The sequence below is a fragment of the Pezoporus flaviventris genome, unplaced genomic scaffold (assembly GCF_033815535.1).
Source record: "Pezoporus flaviventris isolate CSIRO_AGI_PZ_B2104156 unplaced genomic scaffold, CSIRO_AGI_Pfla_v1 ptg000006l, whole genome shotgun sequence".
Classification (NCBI taxonomy): domain Eukaryota; kingdom Metazoa; phylum Chordata; class Aves; order Psittaciformes; family Psittacidae; genus Pezoporus; species Pezoporus flaviventris.
Window position 1 is genome coordinate 1,542,302 of NW_026892554.1, and position 18,248 is coordinate 1,560,549.

The following is an 18,248-nucleotide window of genomic DNA, read 5'->3' on the forward strand; positions in this document are numbered from 1 at the left end:
CTCCAGTGTCCCCACTGCACCCCAGGGAGCTGTTAGCAGTTAAACCTGTGCTGATGTTTCCACTCTCTGGGTCACTGGTTCCTTCCAGCAGAGACCTGAGTTAATATTCATAATGGGATAAGGCTCAGCTTCCCGCTGGGAACGCATGCTCTGGGATAGGCTGGGAAGGGAGGAGGTTGCCTGGGGTGCAGCCCCTGAAGCTGCCCCTGTCCCATTGCAGGTATGGGTCCTGAGGAGGTATTTTAACACCCAGCATCCCCTCTGAGGTTCAGACTCGCATCTGTGTGATGGTGATGCTCAAGACCCTGCTTCGGCTCAAGACCAAGCCCAGGGCTGCTCATGGCCAAGCTGAGTCTCCCCAAAAGCATGACCATGCCGTGTCCCAGAGCATCCTTGCTAAGCCATTGGGATCAGTGCCTGTCCAGGCTGGTTTTGCTGCTTTGCAGAGATTTCTGCCCATAGTGAGCTCTCTGAGGGGAAGGCCCTATGGAGATTGGTGGAAAACACCCACTTCCTACTATTTTCAGTCCAATTTTAGCTGTAGGTGCTCTTTTAAACATGATCCTGGCAGAGGGACTGCAATTCCTGTGCTATCTCTGGGTTCTTATGCCTTTTCCCCCCCTCTTGCCACCATCACTGATGGGCTGGTCAAGCACTGGGGACCAGGAAAGGAAGGGGTTTTCCTCCTTTCCCAGCAGGACACTGGAGCAAAGACCTCTCTGGTTCATTTTGGTCCTTTCACATCTCTCCTGCCAGCATCAGGCAGGACCCAGCTGTGGTTTTCTCTTCTGTTGGTTCCTCTGAATGAGGAAGGGGATGTTCTCTGCACAGAGCAAGTGTGACCGTGTGTAAGTACAGCATCTTTTTGGATGTGCAATTATGCCATACAAAATGTCTATTAAATACGTGGACACAGTTAAAAATGAAGCCACGGTGACTCACTGTGGTTAAAGGATAAATGACGGAGCAAAGAAAGCATCTATAGCATAAACCAAGGGAGTACAGCTGAGCCTCGGCTAACCCCAGGAGCTGGCAGGAGAAAGGGAGATGCAAAGCTGAAAGCCCAGCTGCTGGTCGAAGCCAGACGAGCATCGTTCAGTATCATCCCAGAGGAGCCCAACGAAGCCTTTTGAAATGCAGAGGAGCTAAATGGTTATCTCAGAAGGGGTTCCTAGAGGAGTGATGGCTATAACAACGTGCACAGAGCCGGCTGCCAAATACCAAATGTGCAATCTGAGGACTTTGGCGCCTATCCTTCAGTCTGAGTCTTTTAAAGCTGCTTTTGGCTAGTGTGGATGGCTTTAGAAGGGTTTCAAAGCAGCCTATATATATATAGACACACATATGTATGTGTGTGCATAAAGACATATTTGAGTGTGTACAAGCTCATATATCATATCCTCCAGGTATATTTTTAGTTGTGACCATGTCCCTTGTTCTAACCTGTTGATGAAGGAGCCAGGTCCTTTGCAGGTGGGGGCTGTAAGTGCAACCCCAATAGTGGAAAATCTGGGAGGAAAGAATGCGGATTATTAAACTCCAGGGGGGGAAGAAGTTTGGAATACACTGCTCAGAAAGCTCATCAGTTCAAGGGGCGGCTTTCCTCTGCTCCCCATCTTCCAGAGCAGCAAGAGGCTTTCAGACTTCTCTCTCAACGTGTTCTCTCCCTCTTTCATTAAGCTGGAGGGGCAACCCAAGTGCCTTCTGCAAGTATGGGAATGGAAAGGATGACAACAGGCTGCTAACATTGACCCTAGTGAGTAGGTCCATACAGCAGCAGTCAGGCAGTGCGCTCCTGGTGTCGGCAGTGCAAGTGGTACCCACGTTATGGGGTCTGAGCATCCTTGATGAGCATCATGGGTGAAACCTGGGGGAAATGGGAGCTCTCTGTGCTTGGCAAAGTGGCCTGGCAGGAGCTGTGGTTGAAGGCAAGTGAGTTGCTATAAGGGCAGAGATGATGCTGGTGTTGAGCTGAAGTGGTGAGCAGGCTCTGCCCCAGGTCATGCCTTCCTTCATGTCGTTGTGAGGGTATTTAAGGTGTGAATCATGTAAGTCCAGGAAGGCTTATTGCTGTCGTTGGATGTATCTGAGCAAAACAAGTGTGTTCAAACATGCAAAGAGTTTCCACGAATGGGATGCATGTCCCTCAAACGTGGAAGCTCCCATCTCCATGTGTCCTCTTCTCATGCTGCTCATGGGTGTTTGTGGCCAACAAACTGTAATCACATGGATCTGGGGAGAAAATGTTCTTAGAGGTCCAGAATCAGGGGAAAAAAGGTAAAAAAAGTCTGCTCCATCTTTCACCTCCTCTCCCAGTTGCTTTTCTTGATTGCTTCCCGTCATCCCATAAGCAGGAACTGGGTCTCTCCCTAAGGAAGGACAAAAGAAGCCATTCCCTGCTCCCACATGTGCACAGGAGGACACACCAACCACTGCCCTCAGCTCTTCATTGCCACCAGACACCCCAGTACAGAAGCAGGAGAGGGAAAGGAGCCTGGGGTGCAGGTTGTGCCTCCACGGAGCAGAGAGCAGCATCTGTGATGCTCCATGCAGGGAGTGCTGGGACTTCTGCCCTGGGCTGGCTTGTGGATGGGAGAATCGAAAGCTTCCAGCTATGTGAAAAATGAACTGGCTGTGGAAGGAAAACCCTGGGAATAAACATCCATTAGCCTTCAGAAGCTGTAAAACTAATAAACACAGCATTCCCAAGCTGGCTGTGGCTGGGCCTTCGCTGATGCTGCTGGCAAGGTGGCAGGGCTGGGGAGCCGATGGGCTTCAAGGGATGCAGGCCTGGTGTTTGGGATGCTGGATGCTCTCTAGGTACTCTCAGCCTCCTGAGCTCATGTCTAGTGCTGTCCTCACCCTGCTTTGCGGCAAAGGGCTGCAAAAGGGAGGTCCCCTTGAACCCCTCCATGCACAGCTCCCCACTGCCCTCAGCAAGAGCTCATCCTCCCAAGGCTAACCCCATTCCACAGGTGCCTGGAATGGGGCATCCTTCAGAGCCCCATCCCCACGGCTCCTCCAGGCACAGACAGGACATTTCCAGTCCGAGCCTGGGCAAAGGGAAAAAGGAGGAGGGAGAACAGAGACAAATCTGCTCGGTGGATTGAAGGCTATAATTGTGCTGATCTGGAAAACCAGTTAAAGGTCTGCTATTTCCCTACTCCTGCGAGCGGCTTTCTTGGCTCCCGTTCTCCTGTGGTTTGGCCGGTACCCGAGCGCCTGGATTATTTTGGTGAAAGGGTACATAACTGCAGAGCATTCCTCCGGCACAGGGATCATGTCTGCTCCCAGCTCTCCCTCCCACCGGGCCGGGGCTGCAGGCACGGGTTGCCCGCAGGGTGTGGGATGCTCCGGCAGCCCACCCCATCTCCTGCGCTCAGGATTGTCCCTTCTTTGGGACAACACGGCCTTTTTATCCCAGAAAACCCCCCAGGCTTTGTTATAGCATCACTGGGCTCTTTGGGACTGCTTTGCCTGGCACTTTCCCAGGGTGTCTTCGAGGACATGGGACATCTGGCATCCCTGCAGCACATCCTCCTGGCCATAAAGCCCTGTGGTTATCAGAGGCTCCGGGGCTGGTTTGCCTCAGCTGCAAGGTTGGGCCCTTTCCTTTCTTTCTTTCATGTGCTTTTAGAGAGCATTTGATCTACTCAGAATATAGATGTGGCCCCGTGTTACTCACTGCGGGGCTTGCAGGGGGACATCCCCTTGCAGACAAGCCAACGCTCAGCCAAGAAGAGGAAGGAAAGTGTTTGATGCCCCATCCAGCAGGAAAGCAAAACTGCACTTGGTGTCCTTGTTCCCAAGGGATCTGATGGGTGCCACGTGCAGAAATGAGGATTTGGGCTGCACAGCAAATCCAGCGGTGGAGAGCAGCTGCTCAGGGGGACTTTAGAACAGCTCCAGTGCCTAAAGGGGCTGCAGGAAACCTGGAGAGGGGCTTGGGACAAGGGATGTAGGGACAGGCCAAGGGGAATGGCTTTAACCTGCCCGAGGGGAGACTGAGATGAGCTCTTAGGCAGAAGTTCTTCCCTGTGAGGGTGCTGAGGCGCTGGCACAGGGTGCCCAGAGAAGCTGTGGCTGCCCCATCCCTGGCAGTGCTCAAGGCCAGGTTGGTTCTATGATTCCTGGGCTCCCAGACATCCCAGCAGCACCTCTACCCTGCCTGCCCCCTCCAAAGGGGGGGAAGTTTCCTCTGTCCCAGCCCTGTGGGTTTGCCAGAGGCTTTCCCAAACCCCTGATTCCCTAAACTGCCTTTGCTTGCTGTGATGCACGGTTGGGCTTTCCCCTTTGAGATGCACCAGGGTTCTGAGGAAGAGCTGGAGGAGACCCACTAAGGCCAAGTCCTTGGATCATAGAGGAAAACTCCCTCCTTGGTGTTTTGTAAGGCATCCTCATTGCACCATAGCTTTAGCTTCTATTCACCAGTGCCCCTACTGTAGTGAGGCTGGAGGTGGATGGACACTGGCTCCTGCTGTGCCACCACAATATACATGTGCTGCTCACTTAAGATCTCTACGGAGGAAGAGGGTCTTGGTCCTTCCCAGTCTACATTATTTACCCATTGCAACCACATCTTCATTATTTAGAGCTTGGGGGGGCCTTGGTGCCTGGTCCAGGGCAGCTGGATTGAGCTGTGATATTGGAGCTAGTGACCCACCGGTGCCTCCCATGCAGAAATCCACGGGTGGGGGACCCCCCAGACACTGTTAACTGGGGCTAATGGGTGACTGGGGAAGAAAGCAAGAGGCCCCAGGCAAGAACCAGAGCCACGGATCAGCATCTGCTTTGGAAACCTGCAGGAGGAAGCCAAAGATCACAGGGGTCCTGAGGAACACGTGCAGCCGACAGCTAACACGGAGCAGCAAATCCCTGCGCCGCACTGGAAACCTCACCGAGAGGCCTTGCCTGTAAATACCTCTTCATTGCAATAGCCCTCAGTACAAGGGAAAAACTTACAGCAGGAAAAACAAGCGAGCATCATTACTGCCGACCGCAGTATGCTGCGAGCTCCTCAGGCGGGTTCTGCAGCACCATCAGAGCCTATTTTAAGGCGAGCACCAGTGATTTTCCTTCCTGGGATGCTGTGGGATTGCTGCAGCATCAAGCAGGGCTCACACCCTGCTTGTGCCCATGTCCTGGTGCTGGGGCTCTTCCCATGACGTGGCTGTTTGACGTGGAGGGAGATGGTTCCCCCGGTGCTGCCCGGCCACGGGAGGGGTTTGCAGACGTGTTGTGGGAATGGGATGTGTAATTAGGAGCATCATTCCCGGCTCGGCCCGGCGTGCACAGCCGCAGGGGAAATTACAGTCGCGTTTGTGTTTCGCTTGGCAATGAGAGGGTTTGTCCTAAAGCAGGAGGAACGCTGGTCAGCCTCTGAAAGAATAACAACCAAGGGTGTCTGGGAGCATCAGTGGCAGATGGACACCTTCTGCAGGCACAGAAACCCCCTAAACCGCCCCAGGTGGGGATGGAGCACTGTAGTGTCTATGAGGTTGTCCATTAAGTCCTTACTAGAGGGTCTGTTAAGGTTGTCTAAGCGTTCAAGGCCAGGTTGGACACAGGGGCTTGGAGCAAGCTGCTCCAGTGGAAGGGGTCCCTGCCCGTGGCAGGGGTTGGAACCGGATGAGCTTTAAGGTCCTTTCCAACCCAAAGCATTCCGTGTTTCTATTAACTGGGCTAACAGAGGCAGGCTGGGAGTGAGCGATGGGCTCTAACGCCCATCGGAGGCTCTGTCCTGCATGGCCCCTGCTCCTCAGCAGAGCTGTCTCCTATTGAAAGATGAAAAATCGCCCACAGGTCGGTCCAATGATTGGCCAGAGGCTGCCCAGAAAGATGCTGTCAGCCCAAGGGCTCGTTTTCAGGTCCCACATCCTCCTGTGCCCCCTCTCGTTGCCTCTGCCGCTGTCTCGGCCTCTCCTTGGAATCCCACTAAGGGTTTTTTTCCATCAGTGTGGAGAAAAAACACTCCGAGGTCCATTCCTCTGTCACACCCCCTCCAAGGAGCTCCGATCCCGGTTGAAGTTTTCCATAGCTGAGCCCTCCCTTTCCTGAACCTCCTGAATCACTTCTTCATCCAGTTCCATCTTGACTAAATTAACTGCAAGTGAATTTGCCTTACAGGAGATTAAGTGTCCCATTGATTGAAAAATCCTGTGAGAAGTATAGCAGCGTCTCCATTCCTTCCCTAATCCCTGTGTTCCCGGCTCACCAGCGAGACATACCTTCCTTTCCTGATTTCTTTCCATTTAATCAAAATAACTTCAGGCTCAAAATGAGCTTTTCAACGTCTCCTCAGTGCACCCGGGGAGCCTGATGTGCCAGGGGAGGGTTATTCCATTAAAAAGTCAGGAATTTGCTGGATGCAGAAAGGTTGAGGGGTCTCTGCGGGGTGCTCGGCTTGGGGCATGGGATCATCATGTGTACGGGGTAAGGGGCTGGGCTATGTCTGGGCAAAGATGCTGGTTAATACAGCCCTGGCAGGAGAAAGGGCTGGGAAAAGCCAACAGCACTTAAAGGGCAATGGGTAGAAACTAGCAATTAATGCAGGAGAGAATACTAAATGAAGATAAATAGGGGTGGAATAACTGAAGCAGAAGCAGAGCCAGGCCTGTCGGTCTGACGATGGGATGCTGGGGATGGGCGCATCCTTTTGGCTCGGCGCAGGAGCCTAGGAGTACATCTGTGGATGCTGAAGGGATGAACCCTGTGACAGATTTCCCAGGGAAGCTCTGGCTTCTCCCTTACCGATGCCTTCAAATCAGGGATGGATGTTTTCCTAGGAGACGTGCTGAACACCATTTACCAGGTTCGTTACCGAGATAACTGCATGAATTAGTGTCTGTGACCCAGGGAATTTCACCACATTGTGTTTTGACTGAGGGGAAACCCCCCCAATAACTCAATCAGCTGGGAGCTGCTGTGATTTTAATTGTCTCAGACACTGAAGCACGGCAGCGGCTCGGGTTGTGTGCTGCACACGCTGCTCACGTGTATCGGACCCCCTTCAACCAGTGCTAAAAAGAGATGCAAATTGAGTTTAACACATCATTTTGATGTTTGCAGCCCGGGCAGGGCACCAGCAGCAGGCCCCAGCATGGGGGCTTTGCTTGCAAAGCAGAAGCTGGGTTTCCGCTCTGCTGGCTGTGCTGAGGCTCCTCGAGTATTTCCACCGACAGCCTGGTTTTCCTTATTTCTCTTGTTTTTTCCCAGATGAAGGTTAAAAATACATCCTCAGACATGTTGCTCTGAGCAGTCTGCGCCTATTGCATTTAATCCCCTCTTCTATTCTGCTTTTGTTGTCCCCATACGGAGCGCATGAAAAGGAAGGCGAGGGCGGGCTTGTTTGGTTCTTATTTGCTTTTAAGGCTTCATTTATTAGCCAAGCCATGACGCAAGGGCCGGCTGCTGCAGAGGCTTTGCTTGTTTAGCATCGGGCTGTGGCTGATGGGGGGGGATTGTCACCCTCTGGGGAGATGTGGGGTGACCCAAGGGTGCGTGGGGAGGAGGAGAGCGGGGATGGAGCAGGGCTCCGTGCTGCAGTGAGATGCTGTGATTGGATTTGGGTGCTTTGGGATGGAATTTTTCCTTTGAACACAAAAACAACATTTAAAGCACAGCTTTGCAAACCACAAAGTGAAGGAAATGGTTTGCAAGCAGGGCTGTGAGCTGGTGAGCAGAGCAGCATCTCTGACAGCCCCCTTTGGGGACCACTCACAGCATCCTTGTGACCGGCACCTTTCAAACAGCTGGAAAAGCCTCTTCCCGAGCTGCCAAGTTTCCATGAGAGTTTGACAGCTTCAGCTAATTAATCACTTAAATGTAACTGGAAAGGGAAAACAATTCCATTGTCTTTGGGAGACAAGAATTCTGGTTTCATGAGCTCCACATTGCTGGCAGCGCCTGCAAATAGTTGGGCTGTCTTTGAGCTCCCTGCCCTGACGTGGGGCTGGGAACTGGGGGAACGTGGTTTGCCCTCGTCAGCGTCTCACATCTGGATGAGATGCTTCGACCTAACAACAGCTGGTGTTCAGGAATGTTTATTTATAGGAAGTGTGACAGTATTAAGATGTGAATGTTAATCAATGGGAAAATCCTGGACAGGATTCCAGAGGGGGAGGCCTATCAAGGTGGAGCTGCTCTGAGTTCGCCTTAAATCCCATTTATGTTAAACCTGTGGGGATGAAGAATTAGGAAAGGAGAACTTTACCTTCTCGAGTGTCTCAACCTTTATTTCTTTTCATCTTGAAGGTCTTTTTCTCTTGCCCTCCCACATTTCACCTCTTCCATCTTCCCCCCATGTCTGACCACGAGCAAATGGGCACTGACAGTGTGGCAGAGGGGCATGAGCAAACTCCTTGTAGAGGTTAGGGGGAAGGTACCAGACTTCCCTGAGCTTCTGGCTGCTGTTGAGGGCACCTCCAGGTGGTTGCTGTTTTCCCCTAATTAATATCCTCATTAGCAAAGAAGCTGTAAGACAGGAAGTATTTCCATGAGACTCCTTGAACGCTGCTTAGGATTTGGAGCTTTTAATTCGGTGGCAATCCCATTTTACAGTGATGGAATAAAAGAATGAGAGTTCAGGGTCTTTGTAAGAAGCAGCAGCTTCAAAAATGACCATTTCTGGTCTAACAGGGAACATCTGTGCTGGGGACAGCTGCTTTGCCAGCTGCTGGGGAGGGTGATGCAGAACAAAAGAGGTCCTGTTGATCTGGGGATCCACCGGTAGGATTTTGACAGCAAAAAAAAAGCAATGGAGCAGATGTATTTTGGGCAAACACGTTGGGAGCAGAAGATGCCAATAACTCGTGGTTGAGGGTATTTTTGAACTAGGCAGGAAGGAATGGTCAAATTCCTCGGGTCCTGCTCTCCTCCTCCTTTGGTTTGCTGTTCTGTGCCGGTTTGGTCAAGTCTTACAAGTCCAAGTGAGAAAAACACCTCTGATGTCCCAGATGCAAAAGTTCCTTGTGGATCCCTGTGGGAGCTGCTGTTACTGCTGCGTCACCTCCTTGCTATTTGGAGCATCATAGACTGGTTTGTGTTGGAAGGGACCTTAAAGCCCATCCAGTTCCAACCCCTACCACAGGCAGGGACCCCTTCCACTGGAGCAGCTTGCTCCAAGCCCCATCCAACCTGGTCTTGGACACTGCCAGGGATGGGGCAGCACATTATTATGTATTTATTATTAGGAGAGAAACCCTTCCCTTGGTATCTGATGGGCATTGCTTCCAAGCAGCACTGAGTCATCATCCCCAGCTTATTGCTGCTGCCGTCACGGGAAGGGGAAGTTGAATTAGTGCGGTGAGTCAGGTCAGGGGGATGATGGTGTCCCCTCTCCTGACACCTCCTGAACCAAGCCAGGGGCTTGGGCTGGGATTTCCTTGCCTGTGGGTTCATTCCCACACCTCCCACCCAGCCTTCGTGCACTGATGGACCCCTCTTTCCCGCAGGCTGGTAGTGGGAGCTCCCTACGAAACCAACGGCCAGCAGAAGACCGGAGATGTCTACAAGTGCCCAGTGACCAGTGACAGCCACAGCAACTGCACCAAACTCAACCTAGGTACCGCACATGGAGCAGGGAGAGATGGGTGTTTTAACGTGGTGCTTCTTCTCACTGCTTTGGTCTGTAAAGATGCACCCCAAAGGGCAAGATTGTCCCCAAAAGCAGGAGGACTGCATGTTTTAGGAGGATTTTTAAATGAGGAATTATTGGTGTCCTGGTGCTGAGCTTTAACCAATATTGGGGTAAAATCAAGCAGATCAGAATGAAGTAAAGAATTTATTTAATATAGCTTAAACTGGCTTATTAAATGATCAGAATGGGCCTATCAATGGATAATGGTCCCTCTAGCAAATACCTGGCTCCACATGGCAGCGTCTGTATTCCCTCTTCAGGGGATGCTCAGACAACGTGGCCACTGCAGCAATTCCCTCTGCAAAGGCATTTTGCTCCCAGGGTCCAGCCTGCTCCCATGGCTTTGGTATTTGGGAATTACCACCCAGCCCCACCACCTCTGGGCCCCATTAGTGTTGTCACAGGAGCAGAGACCCCAGGGGTGCTCCAATCCCACAGACATCCCAATCCCATCTCCCTGGATGGAGGAAGCAGGCTCTTTCTCAGGGTTTCTTGGGCTGGTCTAGCACCAACCGTGCCAGTATCACAGCATCAGGACATGCCCTTCAGAGTGGGGTACCTGATGGGCACATCCCCATCTCAGCAGGGAACGTGAGAGCTTTCTCATGGTCCTGAGGGGCACCGCTGGGGTTTGGGGCAAGGTTTTATCATTGGAGCAGCTGGAGCAGTTGTTCTCACTTCATTTTTCCTCATAGTGAATCTGAACTATCCCGCTTTCTAGCAGAGCTGATGAAGGGAGGAGGAAATCTGGGTCCTCTGCAATATTTGATTGATGGGCTCCAGATTTTTAAAGGTTTTTTTTTAAGCAGAGTTTTGTTTTTTGTTTTTTTTTTTTCTTTTTATTTATTATTTTCTGTGAGAACAGCGAGATTCTTCAGGGAGATAAATCTTTCTCGTGTGTAAATTTGAGTCTTGCTAAAACCCAATCTTTTCTCCGTTGGAAATGGGATTTAAATGAGAAGATTGGCTCCATGAGCCCATCCTATTTGATGTATTCCCAATCCACTCACTTGCCTGGTTAGCACTGAGGCCATTGAGTAAAACCAGGCACGGAGATGCCCTGGGGGGAAGCCAAGCTGACAGTGAGCAGGCAGCAGAGATGTCCATAGTGTGGAGAAGCAGGAGCTGATTCCTGACCCTGTGGTCGCAGGGGCTGAGGTACTTGGGTACCAGAGCAGGACAGCGGGTGGCAGCATCCGCAGCTGGGATGCTGGAACATTTATGACATGGGATAAAACCCCTTTTCCTCTGGCTTTGCTGTGGTGTATGCCCATGGTGGGGTGGAGCAACCTCAGGGCTGGTCTGCAGGGGAGAAGTGAGGGTTGTTGGAAGCTCCTTTGAGCTCTGGGTTATAGATCTCGGGTTTTGAGCCTCCCCTCCATTTAACCCTCAGCAAGAAGCTTCCAAAGGCCCCAGGAAATGAAACCACCCCCCAGGTTTACCATTAACTGTCCAGTTTCCTCCCTCTCAGTTTGCTTCTCAGGCAAAACAGCAAAGAGCTCACAGGGAGCTGCATCGCCCCGAGCCCATCAGTAGAGGAAGGGCAGTGTTTGTGCCACAGCTCAGCGATGTTGGCGTTAACAGGGCTGCCCTGGGGGCTGTTCCCAGTTTCTGGCTTGTGAAACACGGGAAAACAAAGCAAAGCACAATGATAAATCAGCTACTAAATGCCTACTGGTCGGGCAATAAACCTTGAGATGCTGGGGCTGCTCAGAGAGGGGTTTATTCCTAGACTGACAGTACAAGAGATGCCATCTCCGACTCACAGCTTCATTGCCTAGAAGACTTTTCTCTTTCTTGGTTGTGGCATCTGAGAGGGAAAAACCAATTCTCATCTTGATGCTCCCAAAATAAATTGGAAGCACAAAGTCTGCAGTGTAAGCAGGCAGAGACCACTCCTGCAGCATTCACCTGGATCCCCCTTGCTCCAGAGGTGATGGGGAGCACCACGGGGATGTGGGATGGGTGCTCAGCATCCCTGCTCAGCATCCCTGCTCAGCATCCCTGCTCAGCATCCCTGCTCAGCATCCCTGCTCAGCATCCCTGCTCAGCATCCCTGCTCAGCATCCCTGCTCAGCATCCCTGCTCAGCATCCCTGCTCAGCATCCCTGCTCAGCAGTGGTCCCTAACCTCATCCTCTCTCCGAAGGACGGGTAACGCTCTCCAATGTCTCCGAGCGGAAGGACAACATGCGCCTTGGCCTCAGCCTGGCCACCAACCCCAAGGACAACAGCTTCCTGGTGAGGAAAGGGGGCTTTCACAACAGTCTGTAAAACCAGATGCATGTACAACGGCATGTGAATGCATGCAACTACACCTCTCCGTGCGTTTATACACGTGCTGCATGCACTGCAGGGCTCAGAAACCTCACTTTCCATGGGGAAAAGGATGCCAAAGGAGAGGACAGCAGCGATTAAAACGCGGCTGTCTTCAACCCACCCCTGATGCTTTGTTTCCCTCCGCAGGCCTGCAGCCCTCTCTGGTCCCACGAGTGCGGGAGCTCCTACTACACCACAGGGATGTGCTCCCGGGTCAACTCCAACTTCAGGTTCTCCAAGACAGTGGCTCCGGCTCTGCAGAGTACGGCAATCAGTGGTGCCCTGCAGCTCTAACCCTGCCTTTGAAGCCCGAGGGGATTCCTGTTCCCTAATCCCTTCAGCCCCATTGAGAAAACAAAGAGATGTCAGTGCTGGGGAGATCGGAGGAAGTGATTGCAGGGAAGTGATTCAAAGGGGGTTACTGGACACAGACATCTGGTAAACATTTTCCTTTTGACTCACACCGGGGGAAGACAAAACCCACCTTCTTCTTCCAAAGCTGGAAATGAAAGAATCCCGAATATTTTATCAGCGCAGTTAGGAAGGCAAAATAGGGAAAGAATTCGGACCTTGGCCACACAAAACAAAGTGCTCATTGACTGAAAGCTGAATAGCTTGGCCCAAATCTGTGATGTGGGTACGTGATTTCATTCTGAGGTATTAAATAAGCTTCCTGACTTTCCTGTAACAGGTAATAGATTGCAGAAGCCTGTCCTGCAGCATCAGGGCTCCTGGAAGCTCCTTGTTCAGTTGGGCACAGCGTGCGATATCCCAGCTCCATCACCCTTTTGGTGTTGATTCATTCTCGTGGCATAAAGCAGGGCATGGGAAAAGGGGACTTTTGGGTGGCAGAGGCAGTAAAGGCAAAGCCCACCATGAAGTTCTCAGTGTCCCTGCCCTCTTTATGGCCAGGACATGCTTTTAGCCCTTGCTCTAAAGGGCAAGCGGTGTTTTAGAGGGAAGCTTATGGGCGAGCATGGCGTTATCATTCAGTAAGTGGGATGCAGAGGCTCCTGGGGTGAGCAGGGGATCAAGGTGGTAGCACCCAGCTGAGGACCACAAGGATGGAGTGGTCCCCGTGTGATTCCAGTCCACGGATGCGCTAACCCATGGATGCCTGCAGGAGATGGGAAGGGCCGATAAATCTGGCCCTGGAAAATCCAGCATCTCCAGGTTTTCTGCAACTTTCCTCACTAATACTATAAAGTATAAAGAAGGCAGATGATGCTGAGCAGTTTTCCCCACTGAAAACCAATTGACTGCCTCAATCCAGAGGCGAGCCCTGGGGTCCTCACTGGGGTTTTTGGCTGCCTTTCGCAGAGGATTTAATGGGAAGGGGAGGAAATGCCCGACTGGTGTTCTATGGCGAGTTCAGGCAGGGCTGAGGAGTGACTCAGGGGGAAAGCATTGCTCTGCGGGAGGAGCGGAGGCCGGATCCTGCCTGCAGGGGCCACCCTTTGAAGTCTGCAATGATATTAGACCGGATAAAAGCTTAAATCTGAATCAGAAAAGATGCAGCTGAGTGTTATTCTTAGCAAGTTCCCTAGTCCTTTCTCAGCAGGGAGGATGCTTGTGGCTTCTCTCTACCTTGCTGAAGCCCAAAAGTCATTATAAGGACTGAAATAAGACTTTTCCCCCAACAAATCATAAGAGCAAGCACCTGACAGCGAGGCATGAAGCCCTAAACCTCCCCTTGGCGAGCCTTGCCAAAAGCTCTCAATCACACGCCATGTGTTTTCCGCAGGATGCCAGACGTACATGGACATAATCATAGTCCTGGATGGGTCGAACAGCATCTATCCTTGGGTTGAGGTTCAGCACTTCCTCATCAACATCTTGAAAAAGTTCTACATTGGCCCCGGCCAGATACAAGTAAGACCCTGCACAACTCCTGTGTGCCCCCCCCGTGTCACTCATTGTCCCTTGGCTACACTCATGGGGCCCTTTCCAATGTCTGTTTTCTGCCAATGTGATGCTATTGGTGCTGTTGCTTCTCAAAATGACCTGTCAATGTATGGGCTTTAAAGCTGAGCCCATGGAAACACCGCTCACATTAATGAGCTATGGAGGGAGCAGCCCCCCACAGGAGGGTGAAATCCCATGGAAATATAGAAGTATGTCCCTGTAGCAAGGCAGCTGGGAATTGATTTCCCTCCTCTTCCTATAAGTGATCATGGGCTGGTGTGGGCAGGGATCTGTGCATAGATCAACACAAATAACCCCATCTTCAGTCCCCCCTTGAGATGCTGGGGGCTGCAATGGGGCACAGCACATCTGCATCACCCCAAACCTTTATAGCAGGGGAGGAGGGGGCTGTGCATGGCTGAGAGCTGGCAGAGAATAGAAATACATTTGAGCATTACCTATGATCCCTGGAGGGAAAACTGGAGCAAACGGGGACAGAGAGACTGACTGTGCCAGTGGCTGTTATTCCATGGGGTTGACCAAGTGTGCAGCCCCCGGCTATGCAGCAGGTGGTTGCATCCTTTGTGCCATTCCTTTAATCCCCAGGTCGGAGTTGTTCAGTACGGGGAGGACGTCGTCCATGAGTTTCATTTAAATGACTACAGGTCTGTAAAGGATGTGGTTGCAGCTGCCAGTCACATAGAGCAAAGAGGAGGTACAGAGACCAGGACTGCCTACGGGATAGAGTTTGCTCGGTAAAAACCACTCGCCTTCCTGTTCGTTCTGAGAGCAAGTTTTAAATCACCGTTTATTCTTCTTCCCTCTCTCCCCTTTGCTGTTTCTTGCTGCTTAGAAAGCACCAGGCTAAAAACGTTTCTGCGAAAAGGCTCTGTCCTCAATGAGTGCTTTACCAATGATGCCTTGCAAAACTGCTCCATCCTCAGTTGCAGCTGGACCAGAAGGAATCATAGCAATCCTAGAATGCTTTGTGTTGGAAGGGACCTTAAAGCTCATCCAGCTCCAACCCCTGCCACGGGCAGGGACCCCTTCCACTGGAGCAGCTTGCTCCAAGCCCCTGTGTCCAACCTGGCCTTGAACACTGCCAGGGATGGGGCAGCCACAGCTTCTCTGGGCACCCTGTGCCAGCGCCTCAGCACCCTCACAGGGAAGAGCTTCTGCCTGAGAGCTCAGCTCAGTCTCCCCTCGGGCAGGCTCAAGCCATTCCCCTTGGAAGTTGCAGAGCAGACTGAAAATGCTTCCTCTCTCTGAAAGCACCCAGAGCTGAGCCCTCAGCCCCCAAACAACCCCAGTATTCCTGATGCAGATTTAGGGCATTTTCCTCATTAAAGGCTCCTCTCCTTCCTATCCTTATCTCCAGGTGGATAAAAATCCTGTTTTAAAGCCCTGCAGTTTCCTGAGGGCCCCAATTGCACCTCCCTGAGGGCTACTAGCCCCAGCACCCCTCGAGGTGCTCTGATGCGGGTGACGGGGCGCACATCTGGGCAGCTGTGGGCGCGTGCGGCGGTGGGAGCCGTGGCCTGGCGAGGCCTGAGCAGCCCAGGGCATCTCTTCAATTGCAGCTCGGAAGCGTTTCAGAAAGGTGGCCGGAAAGGGGCAAAGAGAGTAATGATTGTAATCACAGATGGAGAGTCGCACGACAGCCCAGACCTGGAGAAGGTGATCGAGGACAGCGAGAAGGACAACGTCACCCGATACGCCGTGGCCGTAAGTGATAGCAAAAGCCAGACAGAGCTCACTGATGCCCCGTGCGCCCCGATGAAATGGGGCTGGCAGCGCAGCCCATCTCCACCTCTCCCAGCGCATCAACAGGGGTCCTTGCTGCTGGTCCTGCTTTTAGTGGGATGCTTGGCTCTGGAGCAGGCGCCATGGGCAGGGACAGGCAGGACCCTGCATTACATCAGGCAGCTGAATTGAATGAGATGTGCTCCTCTGATTGCTCCCACAGTGAGATGTCAGATGCCAAGGCTGTCAGGTTCATTCCACATGGACATCCCTCAGGTGCTTTGGGACGGCTTTCTCCATCACACAAACACCCCTGAGTCTTGCGTTTCTCCTTCAAACCTAGGTGTTGGGTTATTATAACCGAAGAGGAATCAATCCCGAAGCCTTTTTGAATGAGATAAAGTTCATAGCGAGCGACCCGGATGACAAGCATTTCTTTAATGTCACAGACGAAGCAGCACTTAAGGACATTGTGGATGCTCTGGGGGAAAGGATATTTAGCTTGGAAGGTGAGTGATGCCTGACATGTCCTGGCTTCGGGTGGGCTCTCAGTCAGAATTTGCATGGTTCACACCAAGGCTTTCCCCAATACCTGCTTGATACAGAACCTAAAATCATGCTTTGAATAACTTCATATGGAAGGAAACATCTTTAGTTTGAGTGCATCCCCCAAGCACCGGGAGCACCGATCCCCTCTATGCAAAGAACACCCCTCACCCTGGCCACTGCTCTTGGCAGAGCTGTGGTGGCTTCACCCGGTTGCAATTGGGAAGCAGAATGCTCTGAATCCACATTTTTGTGCCATCTGGCTGAGAACAGCACCAGGGCAGAGCTGCCAGCACCTGTTAGCAGTAGGATTTTGTGGAATTGTGGTGATCTGGAGAGACACAGGCTCATTTGTGGTAGCTGGGGTCCTTTGCGCTCCAATTGCCCTAGAGGTGGATGCTCAGCCCCTCCAGGAAAGCAAAGCTCTCCGTTACATACAAATTCCTGCTTTTTCTTTGTTTTTAAGGAACCAACAAGAATGAAATCTCCTTTGGACTGGAAATGTCCCAGACTGGATTTTCATCGCATGTTGTGGAAGTAAGAGAGTAAATGTGGTGGGGTTTTTTAACCCATCCCATGCAAGAGGGCACCCCCGTTCCTTTTATCATCACCATAATGCCGCTGGCTTATCCCATGAGGAAGGGAGACCAGTGCCTTCCTTGGGACCAGCCTCCAGCAGCTCCACCTGATGCATCTTGGAAAGGACATGCTGGGATGTGCCATGGAGGAAAACGCTTGTTGATGGTGGGATGCATTAGGTCGGTCCCTTTCACCCATGGGCTCTGGAGGCTGGCAGGTCCAAGGGAAAAGCCAGCAGGGATTTCTGCTTGGGGTTTTCCAGGGGAGGAAAAGCATGCTGGAAATATATGAATGGGATGGAAATGTCACTCCAGCATAGTTAAAAATCTCCATCTTTTCAGGTGTGCTTTGGAGGTTGCTTTCTATAGATATCATTATTATTATATATAAATATTATATATAGCGTTATATGTTATCGTTATATATGTCTTCTCAGAGAAGCTGGGGCTGCCCCATCCCTGGCAGTGTTCAAGGCCAGGCTGGACACAGGGGCTTGGAGCAAGCTGCTCCAGTGGAAGGGGTCCCTGCCCGTGGCAGGGGCTGGAGCTGGAGGAGCTTTAAGGTCCCTTCCAGCCCAAACCATCCCTTGATTCCATATAGTCTAGAAGTTGAGCTGTTAGGGACCCCGATGTGTGTTCACAAACAAAAGCATCCCACTCTGGATGGGTCCTCTCATCCATCTCGGCATGAATCGACCTTGCCCATAGGGGAGGCGTGGGGGAGAATTGCCTCCCCTTGGCCAGAAATCCCTTCAAACTCCTCCTGCTCTCCCATAGGATGGGATCTTGCTGGGAGCAGTGGGTGCCTATGACTGGAACGGGGCCGTCCTGAAGGAAACCAGCAGTGGGAAGGTCATTCCCCTGCGGGAATCTTATCTCCAGGAGTTCCCAGAGGAGCTGAAAAACCATGGAGCGTATTTAGGTAAGAAAGCTGAAGGAGGCTCTGCTGCCAGGGCTCAGCTCAGGATTCTATGCTCAATAGTAGGAAACAAACCTATTTCTCAAGTGACTCCTAGCAGGAGTGCTCCCAGTGTTGGAGACCGTGCCTGGCTCTTTGCGAGCTCCCACTGGACCCGTGTTGCTCAGGGATGCAGCGGTTGTGAGCATCCTCACCTGGGAAGAGCCCGGTGTCGACCATGGTGAGCAGCACAGAAGTGCTTTCAATGCAGAAGTAGCTCAGACACCGCTCAGCCCAGGTCATCTGCAGCACTTACTGGAATGGTTTAAAAAGCAGTGATGAAATTCCATGCCTAGGGAGGAAATACCTGCTGGGTTAATCCGTTCCATGTGCGGCTGCTGAGGCTCCGGAGCAGAAATAACAGCCTGGTTCTAAAACCTCCGGAGATGTGCGTGCCAGGATGAGCTGCCCCGGGGTTGGGATGCTGTGGGATTGACTGCCAGCGTGTCAGGGCTGCTCCCTGTGCTGGGAATATGAACAGCCCCCGGACACGGGGGTCATCCCTTAGGGTGACAGCCTGGAGTGGGGATGGCTGTGGCTGTGCAAGGGAAATCCATGAGGGT

The 18,248-nt window shown here is 52.0% G+C and overlaps 1 protein-coding gene across 2 annotated transcripts in view; it reads left to right on the plus strand.

Annotated features, from left to right (window-relative positions):
• The window catches only part of ITGA11 (integrin subunit alpha 11), a 44,022-nt gene that overhangs the window by 8,157 nt on the left and 17,617 nt on the right, over positions 1 to 18,248 (plus strand). The window contains exons 3-11 of one of the 2 annotated variants that reach the window (XM_061446555.1): positions 9,453 to 9,562; positions 11,786 to 11,877; positions 12,103 to 12,217; positions 13,700 to 13,827; positions 14,467 to 14,615; positions 15,441 to 15,585; positions 15,947 to 16,112; positions 16,616 to 16,686; positions 17,505 to 17,649. In XM_061446555.1, coding sequence (XP_061302539.1) covers positions 9,453 to 9,562; positions 11,786 to 11,877; positions 12,103 to 12,217; positions 13,700 to 13,827; positions 14,467 to 14,615; positions 15,441 to 15,585; positions 15,947 to 16,112; positions 16,616 to 16,686; positions 17,505 to 17,649 — 1,121 coding nt within the window. The remainder of the gene's footprint in view (positions 1 to 9,452; positions 9,563 to 11,785; positions 11,878 to 12,102; positions 12,218 to 13,699; positions 13,828 to 14,466; positions 14,616 to 15,440; positions 15,586 to 15,946; positions 16,113 to 16,615; positions 16,687 to 17,504; positions 17,650 to 18,248) is intronic. The other variant, XM_061446556.1, reaches the window with a different exon arrangement.